The sequence below is a fragment of the Cyprinus carpio genome, chromosome A14 (genome assembly GCF_018340385.1).
Source record: "Cyprinus carpio isolate SPL01 chromosome A14, ASM1834038v1, whole genome shotgun sequence".
In the NCBI taxonomy this organism is placed as follows: Eukaryota; Metazoa; Chordata; class Actinopteri; order Cypriniformes; family Cyprinidae; genus Cyprinus; species Cyprinus carpio.
In genome coordinates this window covers 28186554-28210015 of record NC_056585.1, presented here as the reverse complement: position 1 = coordinate 28210015, position 23462 = coordinate 28186554, and the positions used below count along the sequence as shown (strand labels likewise).

The following is a 23462-nucleotide window of genomic DNA, read 5'->3' as shown; positions in this document are numbered from 1 at the left end:
TATATTGTATTTATATTGCATATACTCATAATAAATACGGAAGCTGGTTTAAAATCAATCTGCCTTTGATGAGCTCATAAACTCTTTTGATTTCTGTCTTTATTGGGTTTTAAACAAAGATTACAGAAGATTACAAAAATAATTACAGACACTTTTTAGTAATGTGTAGTTTTTCTTATTTTAAAGGTATTTAAGAAGGAACTGTTGACCCTCTCTGAAAAGCTTCCTGTTCTTTTTTTGTTAAAGTGGTGTAGTTTCCTGGTGTGTCAGTAGAGCTGCTGTCTGTCTGTCAGTGAAGACGCTGCATGAGACTCTGTCTGACTCTCTTCTGCTGGGATTGGACTCTTCTGGAAACTGGACTTCAGAGAAATGATGCTGATCTTTGGACTGATGCTGCTGCTGCAAACTGCTGCATGTGAGTCACTTTCACATCAAACTCACGCTGCTGATCAATAGCACAAATAAAAAGACTGTAATATTGTTTAAAAGATGTCGTCAGTGGTCTAATATGTTTTCTGGTCTTAGCAGTGTGTATTGGTGGAATATTATAATATGTCAGATGGAAGTGTTTAGTTACAGTAAAACAGCATCTGTGTAAAAACAAAATAATAGTTTTTATAATTATTGTCTGTGTATAGTCTTCTTAGGAAAAATACAACAGCTTTTGTACCTTTAAACACATAACATTAAGTGATAAAAATGCATTACCTTTTAAAGGATTTAAATATATATATATATATATTATATATATATATATATATATATATATATATATATATATATATATATATATATATTTTAATATGTTTCTTGAAGTTCACTTAAAATGTTAATAAAGTTTTTTTGCACAAAACACACACACACACGCGCATGTGTGTGAAAAAAATGATTCTTTTCAACCCTCGTTCTAACCCTCTGTCTAAAATTATCTGTTTTAAGGGGCGGCTTCTTTAAGGCTCATCAGTAATCAGCCTCTGTTATGATTGGCTAACATCATTGCATAGGAAACAGTATCAACGACCCCTCACGATTCGCACTGTGAGTGTTTTGACAACATAAACCTGTCATTTACACACAAAGCCTTATAAAATCATTAACTTGCTGTTTCTGATGCAGCTGCAGTCAGATCCAGTATCGCTTCGTCTTTCAACAAATGTTTCTTGTAAAACTCTCCATTAGCTACATTGTGCCTCCTTTACAAAACAAAATGCTCCGAACAAACGTCTGCTTGTTCCTTACGCTGGGATCCTTCTGATGCCTGTACAAAGTCATGAATGAGCTGTTTAAACCAAACTCTGTCCAGTTACTGTATCCAGTTTAGGCAAGACAGCATCAATTATTATAATGGGCTCTATTTGATGCAACGCGACACTCGCGTTCAGTGTCACAAGTGTCAGCCGATAAGTGACTGATCGCCATTGGATGGGGCCTATGGTGAGATGATGACTATTCGTCAATGTCTTGCTCTGGAGGCAGTTTTTATGCAAATGTTTGTGCCCTTTGTGATGTCACGTGGCACCTCAGATCTATACGAGCTGTTTTTGAGCTTGATTAAATGCTTTGTTTATAATGAGGAGGATGCTTTAAGTCTCTAACCATTAGCTCCAGGCCTCGGGACCCACTGCTCTGCACATTTTGAATGTTTCTGAATCTGACACACTCAGTTCAGTTCATGGATCTCTCTCCTAATGAGCTGATGATCTGAATCAGGTGCGATAAATAAGGGAGACAAACAAAATGTGCAGAGCAGTGGGTCCCGAGGACTGGAGTTGAGAACCACTGTTTTAAGCTATGAAACTTGCAGGATGTTTTAATGGTACAACGACCTCTTATATGCTAAAAGATCAAGGCAAGTTTAATATCTCATGTCATGACACCTTTAATGATTTTTGCAATCTTAGCTAACATTTGATGTTGAAAAAGGTGGATCTATTCCTGTTTTCACTGCATCATGTCATTCTGGTACTCCCCTTGTACAGCTCTCTCTCTCTCTCTCTCTCTCTCTCTCTGTGCGCATGTGGGGCTTTTATTGAGTGAGTGGTGTGGTGAGTGTGTGGTTTTTGCCCACTGTGGCAGTAATAAGTCTCTTTTTTTATTTTTTTTTCATTGTTTTTGCACTGGGAGGGATATCGGATGGCTAATGCTCTAGATTCACTCACGCGGCACCACGTGGTGAAGGCGGTGTCTGCCCGGAGTGTGGAGGAGTGTAGTGTAATGGTTGGTAATGTCGTTGGGTATGAGTGTGTGCTTGTGGCGTTTAGAATGAACAATTCAATTGTGTAGTTTCTCAGTACAGTAGAGAAAGCAAACGAAGTTGTTGGCAAGGGAATAAACATACATGGTTTGTTTACCCCAGCATTACCTCTTTCTACTCCCGCTAAGAAAGTTACAATTTCAAATGTGCCCCCTTTCATCAAAGATGAGATGTTGACCCAAGAATTTTCATGCTTTGGCAAACTTATTGCTCCCATAAAAAAGATCGCTATTGGGAGTAAATTAGAGTTGATGCAACACGTAGTATCGTTTAGACGTCTCATTTACATGATACTAAATGGAAATTGATGTGACCTTCACTTAAACTTTAAGTTCTAGGTGGATAATTTTGATTACAGTCTTTGTTTCTACAGCCACAATTAAGTGTTTTGGTTGCAGAAAGTCTGGTCACTTGATTTCTGGCTGTCCAGAAAGTGTTGCTCATCAAAGTGAGCGGAGTAACAGTGCTAAAGATAAAAATTATCAGAATGACAATGGAGAAGTTGCTACTACTTCTGATGAATTGAACTCTAGTTATCAGAAAGTAGTTGTGCCAGCAGCTAACAATGTTGATTCTGGTTTGATTAGAGAAAGTGATGAAACATGCACAAAAAAATCTGATTTGAACAACTTTGAGATGGATGAAAGTAACAATACTGATGGTGAAGAAGAAGCAATAGTGAACACACAAATGACTTTGAGTCAACTTTCTGATACTGAATCACATTTAGAGAATGTGGTTCAGAATCATATGTTAATGGACATGGATCAGGTTGTTTTTAAAATACCTCTGAAGAGGAAAAAAGTGATAAGAGCTTGGTTTTAAAACAGGCAAGAAAAATCATGAGGAGGAAAAGTTAGACAATGAAAGTAGTGAGACCGAGTGCTCTGATTCAAATGTTTCAGTTTGCTCCCAATCTAACTGGTCATGTCTTGATTATGGAGTGGAAGAAATTAAAAAGTTCTTGAATGTGACTAAAAACATGAGAGGAGTGCAAATTATTGAATATTTTCCAGACCTTAAAAGATTGCTGGAAAAATATTAAGTGTTTAATGAGTGAAGGGAGATTTACAGATAAAGAAGTTTATCGTTTAAAGAAAATTGTCACAAAAATTCAACTTCAATTGAACAATGCTGAAAAAATGGTTTAATCTTTATGCCCTGATTGGATGTCTTGCTCTCTGTAGTGTAGCCTCTTTCTTAAAGTTTTTTTGATGAGTGACATTCGCATTGCATCTCTAAATGTGAATGGGGCTAGAGACTACAGAAAGAGAGCACAGATCTATGAAGTAGTGAATCAGAATAAAATTTATGTTCTGTTTTTTGCAGGAGACACATAGTGATGCAAAAAAAAAAAAAGAAAAAGCTAATTAATATATTGTTAATTTATGTTAATTATAGAGTTAAACAATTTGTGACCAATCACGGAAAGTAGGGACACAAGTCGGTTCTGGGGCATTTTGAGTTATTCACATATTCTGAAAGTGTAGTCTCCAAGCTTTCCAACGATGTGTAATCTGATAATATTTGGAGAAGTTGTGGCCATTTGAAGGTAGGCACGCAAAAAAGCTCAAAAGGGAGAAAATGGCCTCTAAAGATCACCTGTTCTCACCTGCTGGGAGTGGCAATAGGGCTCATTTACATCTCATTTAGATAAGCCATACCCCCTGTAAAGCTCCCCCCGTAAAGCTGCATGGTTGCATAGCAACGACAGACGCAACGGGAAAAATCGGACCGCATACTATTAATAATAAAGGATAATGTGCGTTGTAAATGTCGGTAATTTATCTTTTTTGACTTTTATAAAAATGATTTAGAGGCTGAAATATGTGAGTTTTATCTTTTTATAAAACCTTTTTTGTCAAAACTCTATTTGAACTTGTGCATTGTGGATAACGTTGCAAGACACTCCTTTAAAATCTGGCCATTATTTTTAATGTTATTATTTTAATGTTTATGTAAACAAAAAGTACATATTGATGCTAATTGTATGTGTTTTTTGCTGGTTTTCTACATAAAACTTGGTGAATTGATTTCACTGTGTAGCATTAGGACTTTTTGAACAGGATTCTGTGATAATCGTGATCATTTTGGTCACTATAATCATGAAATGAAATTTTCATGCCATTTCATCTCTAGTTATGATCAGCTATGATAAACATGAGATAACGTGTATGTGTTCTTAGAATGAACACAAAACGACAAACTTTGATGTTTATGGAAACTCACCCCATAAGAAACAGAAAAGTATTCTTGCAAATCTCGTTGCCTCCAATGAAATAAGTTGTTCGGGCACACTTTCTCTTTGTCGGGGTCTTCTTTGTGGATGTAACCATCTCCAAAGTTTGCACTGTGTGTCTGTTTGCCTCTAAATGTCCAATAATTTGCATGTCCTGCCACTCTTTTTCCGCAGCTAAAGAATCCAGCCGTATGTTGTACATAATGTCTGGAGAAAGCTTCTGGCTACAGGACTGTCTCCCATGCAGAGAGCTCTATTTTCTCCTCATGTAGCATTTACAGTCAAAGTTCCGGATTTTCCCCATTTCTCTGTCTTTATCCCCATCAAATGTTACTATCGATATAGCCTTTGATATCTTACGGTCCAACTCGTCTGACGCCAGTCTGATACATTCTTCCTCGTCTTCATCTTTGCTCAGTTGTAGATTAGGGATATTATTCAGTCTTATTATGCAGCTTTCATCGTCGCTCAGATCTTCTTCAGAATCAGTGAGCGCTTGTTCATAAGCATCAGGCTTGTCGAAGAAGTACTTCAAAACATTTTCGGTGTAACGGCCATGGTTCAGCTCATCTGCGATAATCTTTGCGGCGTCCATCTTCATTGAATTTTGATATCAGCTAGAGCCGGCCAGAGCACTGCATAATAAGTAGCCACGCTTCCCTTGGAGGGCAGGGGCAAAAACAAAAGCCGGCTTATCCAGTATGGAAATACACACAGACATGACAGGCCCCTACTGCGTGCTAGAATCTCCGAAAAACAAGTCGATTTCAACCTCAAAATGTACGCTTTTAAATATACCAATACTGCTATCTCAAACACGGAGAGGCTTCTTCGTGATCTCAACTAACAGATTCTGCAAAAAAACGAAAATCACCAATTGTGAAAAAAAAACAAAAACGCTTCTTTCTCATTTTGCTCGAAAGTTGTGCTGCCGACTTGTTTCACTGGTTTCCGTGACGGGTCACATATACATGGACACATGTTTGTGATAATTTGCTGTCAATGGCACGCTTAGACAGATTTTATGTCTTTAAATATCACTGTAGTTTTTTTTTTTTTTTTTTAGTACCTCAATTGTTCCTGTAGGTTTCTCTGACCATCGTTTGGTTGTGTGTACACTGAAGTTGGGTTCTGTTAAGTTAAGTAGCCCTTATTGACGTTTTAATGTGACTTTGTTGTCAGATTTAAAGTTTAAAGAGTTTTTTAAGTTTTATTGGGAATCATTTAGAGAACAAAAAGGTCAATTTTCCACTTTACAAGAATGGTGGGACGTAGGGAAAGTTAATATCAAGCAATTATGTCGACAATATACTTTAAATGTCACTAAAATTTTAAGTCAGTCTGTAAAGAAGATATAAAATGTAAGTGGAAACTGGAAGTAGTTAGAAAATGGAAATGGAAACTGGAAATCAAGACCTTTTAATATCTTTTTTATTTGAAAAGATCATCTTTGTCAGATTTATATAAAAGAAAAGCACAGGGGGCATTGGTTAGATCGCACTTCCAGTATGTGGAGCAGTTGGATGTTCCATCAGAGTTTTTTTTTGGATTAGAAAAAAAGAATGGTCAGAGACGTTTTATACAGAATTTACATTCTGAAACTGGGGTTTTGTTGTCCGATCCAGTTGAAATGAGAGAAAGAGCTGTTAAATTCTATAAAAATCTTTATAGTTGTGATCACAGGATAGGTCAAAGTGAAGGTCATATTTTCTTTGAAGATTTGACTAAAATCTCTGAAAGTGCTAATGCAATACTTAGTAAAGCTATTACTTTAAACAAATTGTATGATGCTCTCCAAAATATGCAAAAGTAGAAAATTCCAGGGATAGATGGAATTCCATTTGAGTTTCATAAAGCATACTGGGGTATTGTAGGGGAGCACTTGCTTGCAGTCCTTAGTGATAGTTTAGGTAGAGGTTTGTTACCATTAAGTAGTCGGAGATAAATTCTTACTCTCCTGCCAAAGAAAGGAGATTTAAGCGATATTAAAAACTGGTGACCAGTATCATTACTGTGCTCTGACTATTACATTTTGTCTAAATTATTGGCAAATAGATTATAGGAAGTCTTAGATGATATAAATAATCCTAACCAATCCTACTGTTTTCCTGGTAGAGTTATCTTTGATTAAAAAAAAAAAAAAAAAAAAAAAAAATTGGGATTTGGTAGATTTTTAAAAAATTTGTGGTGTAAATTTTGGCTTGATTTCCATTGATCAAGAAAAAGCGTTGTACTGCATAGAGCATGATTATTTATGGGACGTTTTAGATGTATGTGGATTTAGTTCTGTTTTTAAAAGTTATGTTAGAGTATTATATATTAACATTGAGAGTATGTTGAAATTTAATGTTGATAGACTTTTTCTGGCATAAAATGCACTGGGTGCTTCATAACACGCTATACCTACCAAAAAAAGAAGGTGGGCAAGGACTTGTGCATTTACAAAGTAGAACTGCAACTGGCCCTGAGTCTGTAAGCTGGAGCCCAATAGCAAGTGCTATTTTAAAGACTGCGGCTGGACTAAACCTGGATAAATCTTTATTTTTATTGGAACCAAAAACTTTGAGTGTGGCAAATCTTCCAGTTTTCTGTCGGAACCTTTTTAAAGTCTGGAACCTTTTTAAACTCCAAAGGGCAAATGATTCCACATCTTTGCACTGGCTTTTGGAAGAGCCTTTGGTTTATGGTGCGAGATTGGACTTAACTAGTGCATCAGTTTCATTGATTGGAATTTTCACAAATGCTAAGGTGGTGACACTTGGTGACTGTTAAGTTTGGCTAGTCCGGATTTTGTTGAGGCGGATGTGGTAGCCACAAAGTTTGGGGTTAGATCAACTCAAATGGTTGAGAAATTATTACAAAAGTTACAGGCTTGTGTCACAACCGAAGAGGCTGATTTATCGAGAAGATATTGTGATGGGGAAATTGTTTCCTGTGTTAAAGATGTCTTTCCAAAGTTGTTGATTTCACCTAATTTTGAGGAGTGTGGTGGAATTTTTCTGGACTCTGAAAAAAAAAAATTGTATATGAATGGCAAGACATTGTATAAATTATGTGTTAAATGTTTTAATAAAAAAAACATTGAATGGGAAAACTGATACACCATGTAGAACTGTTTTAGGGTTGGATGAAGTTTTTAAGCCAAACTGGAAAATGTTTTACAAGCCACCATTAAATAAAACAATTGGATATTTGCAATGGAGAATTTTACACTGTATCATTGCTGTTAATGCCTTTATATTTGTGTTGAATCCTTATGTTTATGCACTGTTATAGATTGAAACCTTTGTTTGAGGTCAATTGATGTAGGTACTCAATACTCAATTGATGTAAGAAATTAGTGTTTTAAAATAATTTGTTACTGGTAAGTGGAATTAATTTTTATTAAAGTTTTTTTTTTTTTTTTTTAAATCTCTCTCTCTCTCTCTCTCTCTCTCTCTCTCTCTCTAACTTCAGGTGTTAAAGATCAAGACATGAATGTTCATCACTTGTTAATTAATTTCTTTGATCTGGAAGATTATCAATCTAATGCAATTTGTGCCTGTTTTAAATTAATGATGAGAAAGACCTTTATATCAGCAGTTTCACTGACTGTACAGTATGTAAGTGTTAGCAGGGACGTGCACAGGGGGGTTGCTCAGGTTGCCCGGGCAACTGCCCATATGCCCTTCTCGACTCACGTTGCCCTTCCGAGGTGGAAAAAAAATAAATAAAAAAAATCGTACAATGGATGCAGAATTTCACGCAGGCCTAGATAAAAAAAAAATAAATAAATAAAAAAAAATCGCAAAGCCACACTCACTTCCATATTCGGGTACCCGTCCGAAAGTGAAAGTCGGTAGGGGAAGGGCAACTCTCTTTACGTGGCTGCAGCGCTGCACGCGACCGGCACCTGTGCTGAGCCTGCATGAGCGGCCCTAGAAGGAGATTGTCGCGGTTGTCGGGTGAGACGACTCAACGTTGTCGGAAAAGTAATAGTAAGGTTATAATCTTTAACGAAAACGAACGAAAAAAAACGAAAACTAGTTGGGAAAAAAAATGTTAACTGAAATAAAAATAAAAACGAGGCATTACAAAAAAACGATAACTAACCAAAACTGTAATGTGTGTTTGGCAAAACTAACTAAAATAAAATAAAATTATAGATTAAATGTCCTTAGTTTTCGTCTTTGTCAATGTCTTTCATAGAGCAAACGTTCAGATGCATTTAATTTCCCTGCGTCTCTCACTCACGAGTCTCTCTCACGTAACGTTACTCGCGCGCGCACAGCCCTCCCCTCCGTGCACACCGCGTCTCCATGAGAACGAGTGTTGGAAGCAAGTTCGCGAAAGGTTGGTATCTCGTGAAAACCATTACACAATCACACATTAAAAAGTGGTATAAAAATATTTTTAATCCTGAATATAATTTTGTCAGTGTGTTAATGTCGACCCGAGAAGTGATTGCTACTTTAGAAAGTTAACTAGACCCAAGTTCGAGGTAAAATGCACTTGGGTTGTCGATGTCAAAACACTATTTAAGCTGTGATTCAAGTAAGGAATAATTGACGACGGGCCGTTGAATTATTAGGAAAATAATGCACACCTGAGGTGGTGATTCGGTCACGACTCGAAGCGGAGTCAATTATTCCGCTTATACCACGGGTTACCACACCTCAAGACATCGATCAGATGATATATTTAAAGGGATTCGTTCGGTTTTTGTACTTAATCGCTATTGTGGGTAGGACTTTTTCTTCCGCATCTCATCCAACGCTTCTTTTGCTGGTTTCACAATGTCATTTTAAAGCTGGTAATGGAGGCTTGAGCCGTTGATAGTATTATAATGCAGTTATTAATGAAGTTATTAGAAAGAGAGCGAGAGAGACAGAGACACACACACACACACACACACACACACACACAGAGAGAGAGAGAGAGAGCTTGTGTGAATTAGACTGCAGCAGCGTCTCTAAACAGCGCTGTTATTACCTCGCTAGTGAGGAAATGTCATGTGTACTTTTGGAAAATCGTCTGTCATGTTGTTGTTTTTGTTAGTCCTGTAATTTCCGTTATTACAGTTTTACTATGCGAAGTGATATGGAACTGTAATGCGGTCAAGAGAGCTGCCTGGAACTACGTTCGCCATGCTTTTCCCAGAAAATAATGTCACGCCTCAGAACGTTCGTCAGCCAATCAGATTCAAGCATTCAACGGCCCCGTAGTATAAATATTAAATAATGTTATGTCATTTTTTTACTTTTACACTGAATGTTTGCTCCTTCATTCCAGATGAGTAGGCTATTGTATAGGGTAAATTTAGTATAGGGTGTGAAAATTGTACAGCTGTGGAATTTGTATAGGGTGTGAATTCTGTATAGAAAATTATTGCTTGACTAAAGTAAAGCGCTCTCTCTCTTTCTCACCGATGCACACTCACTTATGCACACACCCAGGGCACACACACACACTAAAAAAATAATGCTGTATTTAAAGTTTTCTTTTTATTTGTTATTTGTCATGTTCTTTTCTCAGATTAAACTCCCTGACAATCTGACAGAAATGTCTTGTTGTGGCTCAAAAATGGGTTGAACACATGCGGTTCATGTATGTCTTCTTTAGTCTGTTGGCTCTTTAGGTTTTTTACTGGCACACGTCACTTACACATTTTGCACTTACTGCGGAGTGTTGAGACTGTTTACATATGTGTGCCCATATGTAGATTTTATGTACTGATTTTATTTTTGAATGAATATTTTCTAAAATTGTATGATGTTTTTGTTGAGTTATTATTACACAATACTTTTTCTGACCTTTTTGAATCTTGCCCCTGACAAATAACCCAGACAGCCCCTGAGTGCCCTTTTTTTAGGTCAGAGCAACTGCCCCTCAAAATTCCTGTGCACGACCCTGAGTGTTAGTACAATGTCTCTCTCTCTCTCTCTCTCTCTCTCTTCAGGTCTGGATCAGTTCTGCAGTTTTGGTCAATCTGAACACTGTCATGCAGCTCTGGGACACAAACTCAATCTGCTGATGGTGCGGGATGCTAGAGAATATGATCTGAGGTTACGTCACAGAATAAATAACACGCAAGATGATCCAGTTTGTAGAGTAAAATATGGCAGGATAAAGGAATGTGATCTTTATAATAACAGACCTGAAGTGAATATTATTAATGGGACTGTGATAATAAACTGTGTGATCAGAGCAGATTCTGGGAATTACATATTAGCACTCACTGACTCAGACGGCACAGAAACATCTAGAGATCTTCAAGTGATTGTTGAAGGTACAGAAACTCTTTCATCAGACTCATTCCAGTCTCATGTTCTCCAAAGATCTCACTCTCATGCAGATAAATCAGTTGAATCTCTGGGAAGGTTTTTATTCCTGTAGCACACAGTAAACACACTACAGACTCCAGTAATAGTATGAGTAGTGTGGAAGAACAAGATTCTCCTGTGTTTGTCATGTGACTGTCATGTGCCCCTCCCTCCAGCTCCTATTGGCTCAGTGGAAGTGTCAATCATCTGCTCCTCCAGTGGGGTGATGAGGGTGTTCTGCTCCTCTGAGGGGGATCAGCTCCACTACAGCTGGACTCTGAATGGAGATCCACTGATGGATGGAAACAGCAGCATTGATCTGGATGAGGGAACTGATGGAGACATCAGCTGCAGCGTGAAGAACCACGTCAGTCAAGCACAGAAGAACATTAGAGTCAAACCCTGTCCTGGTGAGCTTCTAATACATGAATGAAGTATTTGCTAGACAACAGAAACATCAACAAGAGTGATGCAGAATCTCACAAAACCTGTCAAGAACCTGTCAAAGTCACATTTCACCACAGAATCCCCTTATGACAGAATGCAGCCTGAAGCATGTTTTTGTGGATTGTAAAGGTTGATTTTTAAGGAAAGCTTATTAATAAAGTGAGGCTAGTTTTATGGTCTCACTTTTTTAAAAATATAAAATAAACTTTAAAACCTTTTTGTTTTTATTTATTGTTTTATTATTTAATTTGAAGATTTTTCACTTGTTTCTTGGTAGTTGCAGGCGTGGCACTGAATTACAAACAAACAAACAAACAAACATCTCACCCCAAAATCAAAAGAAATTATATTTTGCATAAAGAAAATAAGGACAACCAATTTTACAACCAATCATTTTATTTGCATTGTTATTTTCATGACAATTAAAAACATTTGTACTTCCAAAGAAATTTTCTTTACTGTAATGTTTTAGAATTAAGTTATTATTATTATTATTTTGTAATTTCAATTATTTACAGTTATATTTTATTACTTGATTCTTATTACTACAATTGCATACACTACATTTTTATTTGATGCAATATGATAAATTTCTCTCAGGTACATTTTATGATGATAATATGATGATTTTAGTTATATTATACAAATTATAGTTAATATTGTTTTTTGCATTACTGTATTGAGAATGTATTTTATTTATGTTCATGTTTTTGCATTTTCCATATTCAGAAATTAGATTTCATGGGTTAAATGTCACAATGCAAAAGGGTTTAATGCTCCTAAAAACATTCAATGAAACATGTTAAATATTACTTGCTAATTACAGTTTTGAACTGGAATGTGACCTGGACGTGTCCTTGACAGGTTTCATCAGATTCAGATGAATCGATTCTCTCAATTGGTCACTTAATTCTTTAAAACGATTAATTATCTCTGCAGTAATTAATATTAAGAGGGAGCAGGTGATTATGTGCTGATGTTTTATTACAGGACCAACTACTGCAGCTGTGACCTCTAGTTTGACCTCTAGTTTGACCTCTACGTCGACACAGACATCAGAATATGGTATGAGTTTCTCATCAGCTGGTATGAATGTCATCTACACAACTGCATTTTCTTCCAGGATGTGTGAGTGCTGAGCTACAACACATAATGTAAATTACAATGGAACCTAATTATAATGATGGCAGTGAGGGATCTACAGGCTCTATTATTATTATATGTCTTCTTTCCTGAAATTAAAATACCACAATAAAAAAAAAAATATGCAATTGGCTTTTAAAAATCCAGTTGCGCAGTTGTCATCTTCTATAGAGCGGGGAAATAACCAGCCAATGCATTCATAGAGAGGGATTTTTCTGCTGATGATGACTGCATAAGGAATCAGTGTGGAACAAGTCATTAAATACAGCTACTCAACCCAGAACTACTTCTAGACACATCCTGGATAAGAGCATTCTGATCAAACCTGCCAGATCTTACAAGTTCAAGATGCACTGAATCCAGTAAAACACATTTACAGGGATAGTTCACCCAAAAATGAAAATGACCCCATGATTTACTCACCCTCAAGTCATCCTAGCTGTATATGACTTTCTTCTTTCAGACGAATACAATCAGAGTTATATATAAAAAAAATGTCCTTGCTCTTACAAGCTTTATAACGGCAGTGAATGGGTGCTGAGATTAGGAGAATAGAAGTCCAATAAACTGTGTCCATCCATCATTAAAAGTGCTTCACATGGCTCCTGTGAGTTAATAAAGGCCTTCTGAAGCAAATCAATGCGTTTGTGTAAGAATAATATTCATATTCAAAACTTAATAAACCGTAATATCTAGCTTTTGCTAACTGTCATACTTGTGTTCATGAGAGAGTGGCGTTCCAGCGGATGATGAAGGATGTAGGCAAACGCAGTAATGAATGCAGAAGCGCAGAGAAGAGAGAGAGAAAAAAAACACCAGTCTGAATTAGAAGTACAAAACTAATGATTAGTAAAGAAAAATGTCAGAGGATTTTGATATAAGTCAAGAGGAGACTGGTTTTCCTGTGCCAAAGTAAGGAAACTTTGCTTTCTTTGCTCCTACAAACACAAATTGGTTCTCGCGAGACTAGCGTATTCTCACCGGAGCTTACACTACACCGGAGTCCTACGTCATCCGCTGGATTATCATACATATGATATAAGAGATTAATTTCACAGTGTAGACAGCTTTATTAATTATAGCAGGAGTTATTTTGTAAATGCTTAAACTCTCACTAGACTAATATCAGTGATAATATTAGATATGATAGTGTTCTTTGCTTGATTTCTGTATTATTCACCGTAAAACTTTAGTAAAAATTTGTAAATTAGTAACTTACAATTTAGTCAAAATATTTTATGACATGACACTCATTTCTGGTAGGCTACGTGACTAAATGTTCTGATATATTACACTAACATTAGGCTTCTTTTAGTTTTGCCCTGCAGTTTGTTCTCCCTCCGCATTCTCACTAATGTAAATCAGTATTTATATAGTAGTACTATATACTAGTAATATTTCTCTCACACACACATGTCCTGCAAAATCACATCTACCGTATATCCTGCAACAAAGCAATTACCAGTGTAGCAAATCAGCTCAAAGGGGAAATATGAATATGACTAGTTATGATTAATTATAAATATTTAGATCCACTGTAAGTATTTACTTGACCTCTCAGTGTCAACTGTCTGTCAATTCTAAGAACGCTACTTTCCTGTTTAAGGAAAATAACTTTCTTACTGTACAATACTACTCAGAGCATGTAGCAAAAATCTGCATGATTAGGGACTTCAGTTATGAGCAAATCAATGAACAACCTCAGGTGTGATACAAATAAGACTTTATTAACTACATAAACACTTAAACTAGTCTAACACACACACACACACACACACACACACACACACACACACACACACACACACACACACACACACACACACACACACACACAGTTGGCATAGGAAAAGGAGTTAAAGCTTAAGCAGTAAAGAGATGAGATATAAAGACATGAAGCTATGATACAATTTGATATTCAGCAGATCTACGGCTTGAAGGAAACATCAGTTTCTTAGTTCAAACACAACTTTGTAAAAGGTGCAAATGATATTTAATGAATCAATTAATAAGACAAAGTTTGATACTCTGCACGTCTCGCCTGTTTGAAAAATAGTCCTGATGAACTTTGGGGCTCCAGTTGGTCTCTGCTGAAGTGAGTTGATGAAAAGACCAGTTCGAATCAGAGGATATTGATGAATGGAAAGTCAAGGCCGACGGCCTGGCGCAAGCTTAGCGTGGTTTTTAAGGCTCTTAGCTCAGCATCTTCTCCTGGAATTCCTGAATCTAAAAGAACCGCCCTGATCTGGTGATCAGTGATCTATATATGGGGATGATGTCACACCCTCAAGATTTGAGTGAGCTAATGAGGAATGGTACCTTTTGGAGGGAAGTTTTACAACTCTCTGTTCCTAGCATGGTGTCTTCCATGAAATTAGATTGGGGGGTTCAAGAGAATAATCTTTAAGATTCTTATAAAACTAATGTGTTGCATAGGCATCAACATATAATATACACTCTCATTTAGATCATGAAAATACGAACTCATAGATATCAAAAATCATATAGATGAGGTTATATTAACTAGTGATCCATCATAGGCATGTATACAACATATACAATACATAAAACACAATGTACAAGAACAGTAACAGCGTACACAATGCCCTAAATTATATGTGAATTAATTTAAAGAAAGGTTTTTCTATCAATTAATTAGAGAAGAGTCCCTTTTTATGTGTCTGATTTTGAGAGACTTGAGTTAAGAGTTGCTTAGCCACATTCCTGGGCGTCATAAACCTAGTGTTATCAGATAGTGTGCCTTTGGTTGCTATGGAACCAGAGGCCTGTTCTGCCATTTTTTTTAGGTAATAGTTGCATTTTGGGGGAAGGTGTCCATAGACCCTTTGATTAGATGAGGAGGCGTTAGATATTATTTGTTAAATATAACAAATAGTTGTGTGTCTGATCGGTTCAAATTCACCGTATTTGTTCCTGATTTTAGTTCATGAAGTCTGTAGGTTTTGGTACATTTCATGTGTGTGTGTGTGTGTTTTGTTCCTCAGGTCTGGAAGTAAGATGCAGTTTTAATCAATCTGATCCCTGTTACGCAGCTCTGGAACACAAACTCAATCTGCTGATGGAGCGGGACGCTCGAGAATATGATCTGAAGATAATAAAGAGAATAAACAACACACAAGATGATCCAATTTGTAGAGTAAAATATGGCAGGAAAAAGGAATGTGATCTTTATAATAACAGAATTGAAGTGAATATCATTAATGCGACTGTGATAATAAACCGTGTGATCAGAGAAGATTCTGGGAATTACAGATTACTACTCTTTCACTCAGACGGCACAGAAACATCTAGAGATCTTCAAGTGATTGTTGAAGGTACTCTCTCATCAGACTCATTCCAGTCTCAAAGATCTCACTCTCATGCAGATCAATCAGTTGAATCTCTGGGAAGGTTTATTCCTGTAGCACACAGTAAACACACTACAGACTCCAGTAATAGTATGAGTAGTGTGGAAGAACAAGATTCTTCTGTGTTTGTCATGTGACTGTCATGTGCCCCTCCCTCCAGCTCCTATTGGCTCAGTGGAAGTGTCAATCATCTGCTCCTCCAGTGGGGGTGATGAGGGTGTTCTGCTCCTCTGAGGGGGATCAGCTCCTCTACAGCTGGACTCTGAATGGAGATCCACTGATGGATGGAAACAGCAGCATTGATCTGGATGAGGGAACTGATGGAGACATCAGCTGCAGTGTGAAGAACCACATCAGTCACGCACAGAAGAACATTAGACTAGTCTGTCCTACTGGTGAGCTTCTAATACATAAATGAAGTATTTGCTAGACAACAGAAACATCAACAAGAGTGAGGCAGAATCTCACAAAACCTGTCAAAGTCACATTTCTCCACTGAATCCCCTTATGACAGAATTAAGTATCTTTGAAGTGTATTTTGGTGGATTGTAATGGTTTTAACTCATAGACTGTAACTCTCCTTTTTGGTTGATTCTTAAGGAAAGATTATTAATAAAGTGAGGCTAGGTTTATGGTCTCACTTTTTTTATGAATATTTGTGTATGTGTGCATGTGTGTATATACAGTATAAAGTACATATGAAAAAGCATTTTTTTTTTCAATTAAAGACAACAGATTTAATATGGTCTGCTTTTGTTGCTTGACAGTTTTTTATTGGTCATTTTGTGTTTTCATGGGGGGGGTTGTGATTGGATGATGACAGGTGTCTGTGATCATCCTCAAGTGTCGTGATCAGCACTACTGCTGTTGCTGTTTTATCAGTCAGTGGTCAGATCAGTGTAGCAGTCAATGAACGGGACAAGGTAGGTCACGTACAGGACAAATCAGTTAGGCCCAATATATGGGACGTCCTGGCTCTACAGAGCATTTTGCAACCATAACCTCTACATCAACACAGATATCAGAATATGGTATGAAATTGCAATTAAACTTGATGGCAGCGAGGGATCTACTGGCTCTTCTGTAGCTAATATGATTTACTGTACTATTAATTGCATGAAGGTACTAAAGTTATATTCTTATTGCTATTGTGGTTGGTATGAATGAATTTTTCAAAGCAGTTTTAGAGGTTGTGTTAAGTGACCTTGTGTTTTTTCTTTCATAGTTTTAAAATTCTCTCTGATTGCTTTGGGCTGCGTTGCTCTGATCCTGATTCTGCTGTTCATCACCATATGTTACATTTACAAGAAGAAGCAGCTCAAGTGGAAACCAGGTAAGTTCACTTTGAATCTCTAGTTCATTTACTAACTGATGAAGGTTAAAATGTAGTACTATTTGTAGCTTATGTGTTATATATGCTGCATAGATTTGTTTGGTCATTGCATAGACGGTTTAAAGACAATTACACCAAAAGCCAAAGTAGAAACATTATAAATGTGATGAAGATGATCTGAGCCAGTTTTGGTGGAGATTTGACAAACTTTCTGTTGTTAAAATTGGTGCAAAATGGCAGAAAGGCTTTGAAACAATATTATTCCTCAAGCATTATGACAGTTATTAATAAAGCTGTTATGATTCACAAAAGTGTTTGTATTTTCAGAATGTTAGTTGGTTTGAAAAAATAAAAAATAAAAGAAAAAACTCCCAACATGTGAAACATGCATAAAACATTTAAATGTTTAGTATTCTTTTGACCCAGAATTTTAATCAGAATCAGAAAGAGCTTTATTACCAGGTATGTTTACACATAAGAGGAATTTGTTTTGAGCATTTATTTATAATTTTTAATATAATGTATAATAACATTATTTACCATAATAATATATTATTACAAACAAATTGGTTAACCAGTTAGATAATTGTGAAAATAAATGGCCAATTGTAAATGTGCAGACATGCAAGCCTTGTTTACGAATGACTGGAATTCAATAACATACGCATTTAACCAGTGGTGGATGAAGTACACAAATCAAGTACTTGAGTAAAAGTACAGAAACGTATAATGAAATATTACTCCAGTAAAAGCAGAAGTACTCCTTTTTCAGTTTTACTCAAGTGAAAGTACAAAAGTACAAAAAATTTATTTACTTAAGTAAAAAATACTGATAGATTTATTTTGCAATTTTATATAGGCTACTTAATTTAATTTTATATCAGCACATATTTTTTATAACCCTATACTGCTCAAAATACCTGGGATTTTCCCAAAATAACCACTATATGGAGTCAAGATATATTTTTGTTGTTGATATGGACTACGCTGACGAGAGTGATGTTCACTGTGAAGCTTACACTGCGATGTACCTGAGAGATTTGACCATCTGATTTTCACCAGTAAGAAAAAAGTGTTAGTTTGTTGTTTTGCAGAACATCACAGTCATATATGACATGAGAATAAGGCCTGAAGTTAGGAAGAACATTTTAAGAAAAATATAATTCAATTTTCAGAATGATTTTTTTCTTCTCAAACCTTGTCTGGCGTGTAAAAAATACCCCTGGCCAAATGCCCCCAGAGGGCATCACTTCCCACTTTGATAATTACTGTAGTTATCATATTCTGAACATAACATCCTTTCTTTTTCCCCCGGACGTAATCTATCTAGGTGGTTGGTTAAATAAAAAATATTTGGACTATATATCTAAAAATTACCTCAACTTAGCAACAGCAATCTTGTTAGCTAGACAGTTAGCATTAGCTAACAATATTTACTTATTTTCAGTATGGTTATGAATAAACATTCATATCTGTCTATTGGATAGTTAATCCAAACAATATAAAAATTTATACTGTTGATAAACAATATAAAAATAGATGTCACATAGGGCTAAATGCGTAGCATTTTAATACAACTGTTAATGTTACAGCAGCGGGGAATTTAAACGTGCATGAGGTATTTTATTTAATGGTGTTATTTTAATGGTTCGTTTTTTACCTAAAATATGGAGACACTGATTGATGTGTCTGCATTCAAGCATTTCAGTGGGTTTAAATAGATCACTCTTTACAGCAGATTTAGTTCACAAACAACTGACAGTTTTGACCTAAATATGATTTTCAGTTACAATAATTAATCCTCGCACTAAACGGTTCATTTGAATCAGTGAGTTGTTGACTCTAGAACAGCTGCAATAGAATCATTCTAATTTGTGAATGAATTGTTTGGTGCGATTTGTTAACCGATTTAAAAAGTTCATTGAAAATAATCATTTAGTTCTTGAATCAGACACCGCATCTGCGTGTCGGAGCACGTGATATATTATAAGGAGTAACGATATGTTTTATGAAATGTAGTGATGTAAAAAGTACGATCTTATGCTTTGGAATGTAGTGAAGTAAAAGTAAAAGTTACTTAAAATAAAACTGCTCCAGGAAAGTACAGATACTTGAAAAATGTACATAAGTACAGTAACGAAGTAAAGCTACTCCGTTACTGTCCACCACTGCATTTAACTATGTAATCTGAGGTTCAATTAGTGTTTGTTACAAGTGTTTGTTAATTTTTGGGAAGGTGCTTTCTATGTGCAAATTACTCAGAATTTACTCATATATTTACAAGCATTTTATGAATGAGATACAATAAATCAAAGATTGGTGAATATATGTCCTCACTTACTGCATTCTTTTCTTGCTTTTTCTCAATACATTACATGAAAACCAGCATGATCTGTTATGAGGATAGTTTTGAAGGCAATACTTTAATGACTGAAATATGAGATTGTATTTGATCTGTTGCTGATGTCAGTGTTTTCTCGTCAGCAGCTGCTGGAGATACAGAGCTCATATACACTGATATCTCTCATGAGAAAAAGAGTGAAAAGAAGAATACAGGTAAGAAACTCAAAGAAGTTGCAGTTATGCAATGTATATGTTATTAACATTAACAATTTGAAAAAGTATAACAATAATTTGCACAGTTTGATGTCATCTGAGCTAACTTTGCGATCATTAGATTTAATCACCATTGGTACACCACAAAAGTGACAGACATGTTACTTCTTCAGATGACATTTTCTGGTGAAACTTCTTGTTTACTTCCAAGACTTAGTATCTGTAATTCTGTAAAACAGTAAATATTGGTTTGGTGACTGACAGCCACACATACACCTCAAAACATTAGATTAATCCACGCTGAGGAGAAGTGCCGATGCACAACTCGCATAAAGAAGACAATTCTGCAAATAACTGCAATTGCAGGTTTCAAACAGAGATGGCGACAAAGAGGCAAAACTTACGTAATGCAGCTTTAAAGTGAGAGTTCTTCCAAAAATGAAAATATGATGCTTATCTGCTTACCCTAAGGGCATCCAAGATGTAGGTGACTTTATTTCTTCAGTAGAACACAAATTATGATTTTTAACTTCAGCCGCTGCAGTCTCTCAGCCATACAATGCATGGCAATGGTAACAGAATCTATGAGATTAAAAAAACATGCATAGACAAATCCAAATTAAATGTATCGGCTCATGATGATACATTGATGTGTAAAGACACAAAACAATTGGTCTGTGCAAGAAACTGAACAGTATTTATATAGTTTTTTTTACCTCTAATTTACGCAGTGTCCAAACTGTTGTGAACGCGCTTCACAGCAGCCTGTGTGCTAGGCATCATCATCATCTACCACTGACACTCCTAATTGAGATTGTAGATAGAGTTTTAATGGTCCATTTGAGAGATAGGTGGCAGTAATGCACTTATAAGTCTGCGATCCGCCAAAAAGCAAGAAGAAGAAGAAGACGCCTCAGGCACCTGCTGCTGTGAAGCTGGTTCAGAAGAGTTCTAACAGTTCAGACATTGCGTGAATCAGAGGTTAAAAAAAAAACTTAAAAAAAAAACTATATATATTGTTTTGTTTTTTTTGGAGAGAGATATTTTTTTGTGTTTATACAGAGATGTGTTGTCATGAGACGCAGGGTTTAATTTGGATTTGTCTGTGCATTTTTTTTTTTTTTTTTTACTCTCATAGATTCTGTTGCCATTGCCATGCATTATACAGCTGAGAGACTGTAACTGCAAGTTTAAAATCATAATTTGTGTTCTGCTTAAGAAAAAAAAGTCACCTACATCTTGGATGCACTCGGGGTAAGCAGATAAACATTACATTTTCATTTTTGAGTGAACTATCCCTTTAAAAATCATCAACGTTTTTGGTCTTGGGACATAAACTAAATTTCCCTTTTGAAAAATCCAGCATATGCTGGTTAGGTATGTTAAGAAGCATGGCAGCTGGTTTGAGCTGGTTTAAAATGGTCCTGAGCTGGTTATGATCTTACAGTTAAGAACAATTAAGGAATTATAGATATTGGTAGGAACTTGTCATATCGTCTCTACTAAACTCTACAGCCTTGAAAATCATAACAAGCGATGTTCGACTTTGGAAACTACAGTTCTCTCCTTACACATAAAGAGGTCAAACAACAGATGAATGAGTTCATCCACATTTGACAAAAAGATTATGGACATAATTATAAGTCAGTCACTGAAGTGAGGTGCTGTGTTTGTCTCTTCTGAGGAAGATTCATTCACTTGTTTATCAATGATCCACACAGAGAAACTTTGGTCTGATTTTTTTTTTCATCTAATGTTCATCTAATCTCAGTTTGGAAGTGACTTCTCTTTATGTTTTAAAGATATTTTCTTTGGATTGTTTGACTACTCAAAAAAGAATTTAGGAAAATTAAATACTTAAAAAAATTCTTAATTTGTGTTTGCTGCTATCTAAATGTCACATACATAAAAAACAAGGCTCTAAACCTCTCTTTTCTTTATTCAAAGTTTAACTAGACAAGATGAAACAATCTTTAACAGACATCTTGCAGACGTATCTGTGTGCTAACGGGGAAGTGAACTAGTTTGCATATCCTATGCTGCAATATAATGATTTTCTAATTTATAATATGATCAAAGATTGTGTAAATGTATAACAATGAATAAAAATGAATAAAATGACTCAAAGATTTGTTCATTTTATTGAATAAAAATGAGCAAGAGAGTTGTTAAAATGATCCGATCTTCCCATCGCTAACATAAATCCCTCTTGGGCCTGAGGGTGTTTTTGGGGCCAAGAGAAGTTTTGACATGCCCTGATATTTGTGTTTTTTTTTTCAGTTGCTTATAGAAATATAAATGGCTAAAGTCTTATAACATTGTAATCAGCACAAACTGGGCTAAAATAATATGTGAGCAGCATGTATGTAGATGATTGTGCTTTTGAGAAAGCGACGTTTATGCGTGGTTAGTGAAAAACTAAAATTTTGAAGTCACTGAAATAAGGCAATAAAACACCTAGAGAACATTTGTTCACGACTTTTGAGAAAAGATTTTAAAGCCTAAGAGTTTTTGCTTCAAAATGATGTGAAAATCATCTTGATTACTCGCTCACAGAAAACAATATATTGATTTACATTTTTTAAGACACTTTTTGTGTAGGAATATGCAAGAAGGCATCATCATCATGCATAATGCTGTGATTCACACCTGAGAAGACAAAGGCCCGCATAATGAGCTGCATAATGAGCCTTTTAGCCAGGTGTGTGACAGAGAGAAGAGTTACAAGAAAGAAACTACATTATTAACATTATTGTGATGGTCACTGATACTAGTACTAATTTATAGAAAAAAACACAATTAGAACACATATTATCAGTGATATTTACAGCTTAGTCAAGTCAAGTCACCTTTATTTATATAACGCTTTAAACAAAAAAGATTGCGTCAAAGCAACTGAACAACATTAATTAGGAAAACAGTGTGTCAATAATGCAAAATGACAGTTAAAGGCAGTTCATCATTGAATTCAGTAATGTCATCATGCAGCTCAGTTCAGTTTAAGGGATGTTTCATAAACAAATTTCGGGAGGAGCATGCATGGATAATTAACACGGCCAGTTCATCATTAGTGATTACACTGTTTACCAATCAGCTCAAGAGGAAACACCTATAAATAATCAAGTATGTCCTACCTTCGTTATCTCTCGACTTTCAGGATCTCTCGACTTTCAGCATTCGGTTCCCTCTGTTGCCATCTTATCACAGACCCAATTTTCCGTCCAACGAATTCCTATACCGTGGATTTTTCAGATCTGCTGCATTTGCCAGCCCCATGATAACTCCTACCCCGCCAAACACGGCCGCCGAGCACCAGGCTTTATCGCTATAGCTGCTCTTCTCAACCAGCCACACGCTGTGGCCAATAGACCGTGCAAAGCCTGCATTTGCCCCTCACCTCGCACAGCAGCACACACACATTGTCCCACTCAAAGACCCGGCTCTCCTCGAGTGCTGGATCGCGGCAGCAGCAGGCATTCAACGAGCTTGGGTCACACCTGAGATCTCACGGCAGCAAAGCCTCACTCGCTTCCTGCCACAGCTCAGCCGTGCAGAACGCGTGTTGCAATTTAATAAATTTTTTTAAGAATTGATCTAAAACGCAACTGCCCTCGTGTTTTCCGCAGGACATCAATTGTGAGTACATGTTCTGTTGTCTTTTTAGGACTGCAATATGAAAAGAGTACAAAGTAAATATCTTTAGAAACAGCGTGAAAGTGAATAGAACATAACTGCAAATTAACGTTACTGCTATAAACATGTATATTGGTACAATGTGCAGTGTTTCCCACAGCATTACACTCTATTTGTGGTGGCACTC

General features: G+C 36.2%; 1 protein-coding gene across 1 annotated transcript; it reads left to right on the top strand.

Annotated features, from left to right (window-relative positions):
• The first annotated feature begins 278 nt into the window (after positions 1–278).
• Positions 279–23143, top strand: LOC109107599. Its single transcript, XM_042770563.1, has 7 exons — positions 279–415; positions 10432–10761; positions 10972–11205; positions 12233–12307; positions 16979–17086; positions 19571–19642; positions 22800–23143. Exons 1-7 carry the CDS (start codon positions 370–372, stop codon positions 23141–23143), a joined length of 1209 nt encoding a protein of 402 aa, XP_042626497.1. The 5' UTR covers positions 279–369.
• Positions 23144–23462: the final 319 nt, after the last annotated feature.